The sequence below is a fragment of the Gadus morhua genome, chromosome 15 (genome assembly GCF_902167405.1).
Source record: "Gadus morhua chromosome 15, gadMor3.0, whole genome shotgun sequence".
NCBI lineage: Eukaryota > Metazoa > Chordata > Actinopteri > Gadiformes > Gadidae > Gadus > Gadus morhua.
Genome location: NC_044062.1, coordinates 21,760,866 through 21,769,934, shown reverse-complemented (window position 1 = coordinate 21,769,934; position 9,069 = coordinate 21,760,866). Strand labels below are relative to the sequence as shown.

The 9,069-nt window shown below is 43.4% G+C and overlaps 1 protein-coding gene across 1 annotated transcript; it reads right to left on the bottom strand.

Annotated features, from left to right (window-relative positions):
- Positions 1-3,650: 3,650 nt before the first annotated feature.
- On the bottom strand, positions 3,651-8,515 carry LOC115560496 (uncharacterized). The gene is made up of 10 exons (XM_030379948.1): positions 6,822-8,515; positions 6,327-6,579; positions 5,853-6,184; positions 5,643-5,727; positions 5,421-5,555; positions 5,156-5,313; positions 4,937-5,045; positions 4,428-4,671; positions 4,079-4,235; positions 3,651-3,973 (listed from the first exon to the last, which is right to left on the bottom strand). Exons 1-10 carry the CDS (start codon positions 7,356-7,358, stop codon positions 3,695-3,697), a joined length of 2,289 nt encoding a protein of 762 aa, XP_030235808.1. The 5' UTR covers positions 7,359-8,515; the 3' UTR covers positions 3,651-3,694.
- Positions 8,516-9,069: the final 554 nt, after the last annotated feature.

Sequence of the window (9,069 nt, the reverse complement as noted above, 5' to 3'; positions counted from 1 at the left end):
TGGGAGAAATACCACCCTGCCGACTGGTGGAAAGTGAATGGAAGAAGGTTCCCCAGGCTGTCAAAGTTAGCGCGACAATACCTCTGCATCCCCGCAACTTCGGTCCCGTCAGAGCGAGTGTTTACTGCTGCTGGACTGACAGTTACAAGGCTGCGTTCGCGTCTGACCCGCGAGCATGTTAACATGCTTATATTCCTAAACAAAAATATGTAGGCTGGAGTTACTGTATGCTATGGACAGTAGGGACAGTCACCACCGTATGTGAGTCGCTCTTTTTTTTCTTAATGTGTTGTCTCTCGCTCCGCATTTCTTTCGGCTTGGTGCCTCTTGGAGTCGTTACATTTTGCCAAAATTGATATTGCTGATATTTTAGCAACAAGTTCAGCCTTATATATGTTCAATAAGGTATTGCTTTTAGATAGACTAGTTCATGCAATTGTTTGTAAATGGGTGGCTCATCTTTTTGTTGCGAGCCTTTTCCGCACGCCGGCTGCAGCCTATAGGCATTATATGTCGGCCTTTTTTCCCCCGTTTTTTCAAAACAGTTATACAGTTTAATGCCCACTTTTAGCCTACTGCCTTTGTTTGATTATTGTTGTCCGATAAGTTGGCTACTTATTGTAATTGGAATAGGCTACCGATTTAGTCTTGTTGAATCGTTTCCAAACCTTTAAGAGCGCCTGTAGGCGCATTGTTCGGACTTTACGAGCGCCGCATAGGCCTATAACCTATAATGCCTGTATTTATTATTTTAAAACTGTTAAACAGTTGTAGGTCTTCAAGTTAACTGTATTGTATTAATGTTGGCCCATACATTATTGTTGGAATAAAGATTTCATTGATAAAAACATGCTGCATTTTCTACCAACGGGAATTTCAATATAGCCTATAGAAAAAAGTTAATGATTAATCGATAATTGATCGATAACTCTAGCGATGCTCGATCAAGGAAATTTCTTCAAATGCCCATCCCTAGTCATCAGTAATCATTCCTGTACAAAAGAAGAGCAAGGTAACATGCCCAAACGACTGGCGCCCTGTTGCTCTCACCCCCATAGTGAGCAAATGCTTTGAAAAGCTCATCAAGGTGCTGATCTGCAGAATGCTGCCACCAGCCCTGGAACCCCACCAATTTGCCTATCGGAAGAACAGATCGACAGATGACGCCATTGCCACAGCACTCCACTTAGCCCTCGCCCACCTCGACAAGAGGAACACCTATGTGAGGATGCTGTTTGTTGATTATAGTTCGGCATTCAACACAATAGTCCCCTCCAGACTCGACAGGAAGCTCAGGGACCTAGGCATTGATCCCAGCCTATGCAACTGGATCCTTGACTTCCTGATGGATCGAAAACAGGTGGTGAAGATGGGTCCTAAGATCTCCGCCCCTCTGACCATCAGCACAGGAGCCCCCCAGGGCTGTGTCCTAAGCCCCCTCCTCTACTCCCTATACACCCACGACTGCGTGGCTACACATGGATCCAATGCAGTGATCAAGTTCGCCGATGACACGACAGTCATGGGCCTGATCACTGATGGTGATGAGACGGCCTATAGGAGCGAGGTCGACTGTCTGGCTCAGTACAGCCAGGACAACAACCTCATTCTCAACACCGATAAGACCAAGGAGCTCGTAGTGGACTTCAGGAAGAAGAGACAGATTCAACACCCCATCTCCATCAATGGGTCTGCTGTGGAGAGGGTACACAGCATTAAGTTCCTGGGAGTCCACATCACCAGAGACCTCACCTGGGAGGAGCACACCAACCAGGTGGTGAAAAAAGCACAGCGGCGCCTATTTCACCTTAGGCGTCTGAAAAAGTTTGGCATGGGGCCCAAGATCCTGGGGGCCTTCTTCAGAGGCACAACGGAGAGCATATTGACTGGATGCATCACTGCCTGGTACGGGAACTGCACTGCCCAAAGCCGCAAAATGCTGCAAAGGGTAGTGCGGACAGCTGAGAGGATCAGCGGATGTGAGCTTCCCTCCATCCAGGAAACCTACAAGGCCCGGTGTGTCAGGAAGGCCCTCCAAATCATTGGGGACCCCAGCCACCCCAACCAGAAACAGTTTGAGCTACTGCCGTCAGGGAGGCGGTACCAAAGCCTAAGGGCCAAAACCCAGAGGATGACAAGCAGTTTTTTCCCCCAAGCAGTCAGACTCCTGGAAAAACACACTCCTCCCCAACCATCCACACGCACACCACAACAACAGACTGTTGTTACTTTTTAGTATTATTGATGCTGCTACTTACTTATTTATTTATTTATTTTACTTTGTTCCTTTTCATATGGTTTCTTATTCTTATTCGTATTTATTTTATCTTTTACTGTTGCTGCTATGTGAATGTTGAGGAACCAAGCCTAAGATTTTTACTCTTGAGTACTGTACTATAAGATGTAATAAAAGTGATTCTGATTCTGATTCTGATTCAATGTATATAAAATATATAAAAAAAATTATCAATTTTTTTTCTTTTTTTTTTAATTATTATGCATTAACAAAGTAGAAAACTCTCGTAGGGAAAGAAAACATACTTCCATCAGGTGTAAAAATAAAGATCAATAATGCATCGGTGTTCACAACAATGGTCGTGACATCAAGCTTTTTTAATTGAATTTAACCAGGGAGACCCCCCCCCCCCCCGCTCCTTGACCACCTTGACTAAGACATTTACTGGGGGAAACACTGTATTGTATATAAAAACATATGACTATTATTAGGTGGCAGGGGTTAAAATTAACTTTTTTTCACCACCGTCCCAGAAACGTCCCGAAAAACATTTTGAACCGTCCCGAATCGTCCCGAATTTTTCCCATAAATATATTTTACATTTTGAGTCGTTACTTAGGCCTACTGATAATATAATAAAAACACAATACATTATGTTGATGAAATAGTATATTAATTTCCAGATGACAAGCAACACCCTCGCAGAACTGTGGTCTATCTACGTGACCCCAGTTTTGCGCCTGTGATCACAGATCAGAAGGCTCTCGCACTGCTTGCCGCTCGAGCAGCGCGAGACTGCCTTCTCCCTGAAGGGGCTTATCTTCGATCGAGCCCGGCGATGTTCTCTACATATCCCGCTTATCACACGGCTACTTGCCAAAACGAAACAATAACTTCACATTGTGTGTCTTTTTACAATTTATTTGATACCACCTGCATTCGTAGTGTTGATCAGCAGAGAAATAGTCCGCCAAAGACGTTGACGTTGCTTAGCAACCGAAGACGCCGGGGTTGAAAAGTTGCCGGTACTTGCGGAGTGAAACCAAAGACTTCATTAGAGGCGAAAAATCTGTTGTTTTCCTTGACAGCGGTTAATTCTACTCATGATTATACTTAGTAACGGTGAATTATCAAATATTATTCACCGCCGGAAGTTGTGAAGGTCCCATGCAAGTGAACGGAGCGTTCCATGGCATTGAGAAGACCCATGTAATAATTGTGATTAATGTGAAATGCTATGCAGGGCTGCCAAGTTTCAGAAAATGACAAGAGTGAGACTTTAGAGTCAGAAGCGTTCGGCCGCCGACCAAAAAAATTGGCCTTTTTTAACATTGATTTATACCTTAGGACTGATGTCCTCACCTCCATGCCAGCTGCTCTCTGCACTGTGGCCTCCTAACCTCTCTTAACCAGAAATTAACAAGACAAGAATTTTGACAAAATACATTTATTTGTCAATCATTTAGCATGTCTAACGTTGTAGGTGTTGGTGGCAGATTTTGATGCCTTGATGACAGAGGCAGGGGGCTCCCACTTAAAACAGTCTGGCTCAAGGCTCGCCATCTTCACGGTCATGATGGATGACAGAGTTCCCTCAAGAGCCAAACTGTTTCGGGTCTTGGTCTTATTTAGTCCAACCATAGAGAAAACTCGCTCTGCATCAGCATTGGAGTGAGGCATGACCAAGACCAACTTGGCAATACAAGACAGCCTGCCAAATCTGCTCATACCGGTCACCTTTGAAAAATGCACATAGGAAGCCTAATTACTCACAAGTATTTTTTTGTACTATTAAGTTGATTATGTCAATGGGTATTCCCATGAGTACAGAATAATTCTTACCTTGTTCTTCATTGATGCCATGTTCCCCCAAAATCTCTCAAAGTCAAACATTGCTGGGTCGTCGGGCATGGCAATGTCCATGGTCTGGTAGTCCAGAAACTCCTCACAAAGTTTGTCACGCTCTTCAGGTCCATTGTATGGGAGAAGTTCAGGAAATCTAAAAAGAAAAAAAATGTGCAGTGATCTGGTAAAGTAGTGTAACTGAAACAGGGGTTGTTTTTCAGATGTGGATCAAACAAGAAAATGTGCCTGGTCTTAAGCCTGCTCTACTTGCAAAGCATATTGAGATAACTTGTGTTAGGATTTGGCACTATAGATAAAATGTACTTTACTTGATAGCCCAACTTACCTGTCGACAAAGTAGAAGGCATCTTCTACTCCACACTCTGCTCTCTGCTGGACATCCAGAAACATGGCATGTTTAATCAGAGGCTCTTTCATGGGGAGTTTCTTGATGGCATACTCCACAGCCCTTTCCAGAAACGCCACTGCTGCCTTCTGGAACCTCTGCACTTGCTGCGGTGTAATGGCTCCTGCTTCAAGGAGCCTGTTGAGTGTAACTCGAGTAGTGAAGCCAATCACCAACTTTTCTCCTACAAGAGACACAAATCAACAACTGCAGAGGTCATTAACGATGCTGTATGCAGTAACATGTCAGTATGAGACGGGAACAAGACTGTGTTGAGTCACTTTAGTCACCATCAAAAACCACAATAGCCAACTTGAAAGCACCCCTTTAAGTATCTTCATCATATCAGTGATTGTGACGAGATGACTGCAGCCCTCTAACGAAAAGTGTGTTGAGTGAGATCAGTGAGTGGATAGTGCATGTGTAAAACCTGGACAATTACTAATCACCTGGCAGTTGGTTGGATGGCTCCTTAAAGCATATTTCATGCAGTTCCCGGTGCTGCAATGCTGCGGGCTTCAGAAACTTTGAGAGCAGCTTGCGGATAAAACCCCTCATCTAAAAATGTCAGAAAAGATTTACAAATTTACATTTATTTCCTGCTAATAAAAAAGGAACAAACATAGAACATCATACTAGCAAACTGTATCCCAACGGTTCCAATTTACCTCATCATGTAGTAGGAAGATTGACGACTTCTCTCTCTGGAGGAGGAGGTTGAATGTGGAGAAGACTGGAAAAGTTGCTTGAAAGAACAGTAGGTACACCTCTGTAATTGAGTCAGAGAATGCCACCACAAGCCTCCTGAACCTTGGCTGTTTGTCATCTGTGGGAAAAAGAGAGAAAAAAATGGTTGTGCATACTACATACTTTATTTACTTTTCAGTCTGCTCTAATAACCATGCATTTGCATCATTAAAATGTGATGCCTACTTAATGACTTGAAGTAGCTGGCCAGTGGCTCATACTGCTGCAGGATACGAGTCAAACACTTCTCCAGGCTCAACCATCGAACAGAAACGTGCATGAGCATTTCCATATACTCACTTCCATGGAGCTCACAGAATTCTAGGACAAGAATGGAACATCTTAATGCCAATTTGATCAAAGTATTATAGATTTAATTTGTACTACATTGGGACTGCACACACATACCTGTTAGGTAACCTTTGCGATTGGTGCTTCCTTTAAACCAATATCCAACATCCACAGCGAGATCCTCTGGATCAAATCCACACACCTGCAAAATACATGATTATTTATAGTCACAAGACATTGTTGTCATTGGTTCATGACCGCACAGCATAACAACCTGTTTGACGTGACATTAGGCATAAGGCATACGGAGGGTCTTAAGCAACTGACCTCCAAAAAGGCCTGGCCAGCCTGTTTGGCAGTGTTGTGGATGATGTGACAAGGGCACCCATGGATGTAGATACTGCCATGTTCTTGATGAGCTCTGGATGCGATGGAGTTCCTTGCTCCTGTATTGACAGGGGCATTATCAACTGACAGACTGACACAGTTTCTCCATGGTATGGCGTTTTTCTGCATGGCCTCATCCATCTTCTTGTAGATGACTTCAGCTGTGCCGCAGTTTGGCCCGCTGGTGGGGCACATATCCAGGAACCTGTGGACAACTTTGCTGAGATCACTGTCATATACCCGCACAGTGAGCGGGTTCATCTTCTCACGTCCTGTAACGATAGGTACATATATGATATATGTCAGATTAAAGGTACACATCAGACTGAAATTGTTTGTGTGTTTGTTCTGATTAATATAATACATTAATTAATATCTAAAATGGGTGCTGGAAAATGTGGAAAATGTAATGACCTGTATCATTTGATCCATCTGTGATCAACGTGAAAGGATTGGTCCTCATCTTCATGACCAGTTCCTTTCTAAAGTGAGGAGCCACTGCTTCATTTATTATGCAGGACATTTTTGTGCGGGCAGCCTTGAAGCTCTGTGCAGTAGGGGAATCTTTGAAGCATTCTTTCAGCAATGGGCTGAAGTGATCGGCTACTGCAAATGGCACATTGTGTTCCACCATCGACACTGCTAACTTTACCTCAGCTCTCCTTGTCTGCAACAGAAAGGATGTAATTAAAGAGCAAATCATGCAAAAACATTAATAAAATTGAATGAATGTCTTAGCAGCAGACTCAAGGTCCATAGGAAAACACTATTACATACAAAAATAAACAAATAAGAACAGTTCAAATGAACATCAGATTAGCTAGGCATTTGTTTCATTTACTATGTATTTATGCTCATATAACCTACAAGTGCAATTCAGCTACTAGCAGCGGGTATAACGCCTAGTACCTTGACTTCCTGAGATGTCATGCCACCAACAGTGGCTGGGCCATAATATGGTGCAATGCTGGCTGTTGACTGTGCTGCCTGTTCTTTTGAACGATGTATTTTGCTTTTGATATGCCTTGCGACATCAGCCTTGCCTTGATGGGCACAGCTGTTCTCATGTCGGCAAACAGAGCACCAATAGTAGGCGGTGGTTGTGCCTACACTAATGAAGGGCCATTCTGCTGTCCACTCCCTTTTAAAAGTGCACCTGTAGAGGGCTGCTCCACTTTTGGCCTTCTGCTTCTTCCCTGAATTTATTCTTATCTCCACATTTTTTTCTGCTGGCTCTTCTGTCTCTGTGTTTTCAATTTGTATACAATCAAAATCTTCGCCCTCACTGTCCTCAATCTCTTCTGATCTCGCTTTATCTTCCATTTCTTCTGTGCCCTCTGCACTCTCTTTTTCCGGGGGTGCATAAGGGGGGGCTGGCACTGCCCAGAATGACAGCAGATCTCTCTGTGGGCTCTTCCTCTTACCTAGCATCGTCTTACCTAGCATCTATCAAAAGATAGCTACATGTTAGTGTTTTATTGAATACTGTATTAAAGGCCCCAATGGGTCCATTTGGTTCTATTTGTACAGTTACAGTTATGTGCTATAAATGTCATATCTGTATGATTCCAATCATTGTAAGCCTTTTTATAATCATGTAAATTGTAGCACTTCATGCGCATGTCCTGTCAACAATGTATTTCACGTAGGCCTATGTGTAGAACCTATTTAGTCTGGCTGATCTGACATAATAACCTGCAGTGAAAAAGAGGTCAACTCTAGCTCCGCCTCAAAGAAGGGGGCGCGCGAGAGCCCACAGGGCGGCAAAAATGGAAGACTACAGCGAACTGCACAGCTGGCTAACCAGTGGCAAGTGCTAACGTTAGCCATTAACGGAATTATGAATGAATAACGGTCTTATCTCTATATTAGAACGTGACGTAAATTACTATGAATTAACACAACTCGTAGAAATAAAACTTAGATCACTTAAACATGTCTATCACAGCATGAGAAAACGTAGTAATTGTTTTCGAGGGTGTACGGAAAAGCATAAGGGTTTCTATGGGATAACTGTATAACAGCTGTACTAGCGACCTGTCACAACGGTTGCCTTTCCCCCGGGACGAACACTTGAATTGATTTTATTGGTGAGCTGATTTTGAGAAATCAAACTATGCTGCTACCTAGTTATGCTGGCTAACTAACACGAAGAGTTCAGTAATGTATTACCTTACGTTTTTATACATAATGCTGTTATGAAATATGAAAACAACCAGTAGAAACATCTCTGTGTATAATGTATATTTGAAAGAAGGCGATTGATGTAGGCCTACTTACCCTTCTTGAACATGTTGCAGAATGCAGTCCAGAAGTCAAATTTGGCACTTTATACAAAGACGCTCCACCAAGACGCTCACACGCGCAGGTCGCGGGAGATTGTTTACAAACTGTCAAACGTATACATCGCAAAGTGGACACCGCGCGACTACATAACCACTCGAAGCCGCGAGGACCAAAGCTTATTATCATGAGAAAAAAAAATAGAGTAATGAATGGGGAAATAAGCGTGAGAAATGGCAAGTGTGGCGTGTGGTGTGAGAATGGGTCAAATTGCGTGACTGTCACACTCAAAGCGTGAGGCTTGGCAGCCCTGGCTATGTATACATATGAAATTTAGATAAATTAAATTTAGATAAATGACGGTGTTAGACCCCCAGGCCGTTCTGCCGACGATTTAAATTCGCTCTGCAGCATAGGCTAGAGATCGGGAAGTCTCCCGGTGGGCCGGCCCACTTTTTTTTTTGACTCCGTGCGCAGCCCCGCCTTCTCCATTGAACCAAGAAAGCCTGACGAACGGGGGATTTTACCCCCGCTGTCTCACTGAACAACACAAACACGAGCGCGCCAGCCAATTGAACGAAGCCCTTTCCATTAAATAGCCTGTCTTTCCACCGATCGCGAACATCGCAGAAAGTGTTGAAAACTCAGAAAAAATGAAGTCAGTGGCCAAATTCTCTTCGTAAATAAAAATCCTCCCGATGACAATTAATTACGTCCCCGGGACGACGGGACGTCGTTAATTTTAATCCCTGTTAGGTGGACACCAATACCCCCCACTACCCATAGTGGTACTGCACCCAAAGGTGGCGCTATTTAAAAGATTATGAACTAGCCTTATTTCTCCTTATCAGATTGACCTGGACTCAAAATTATT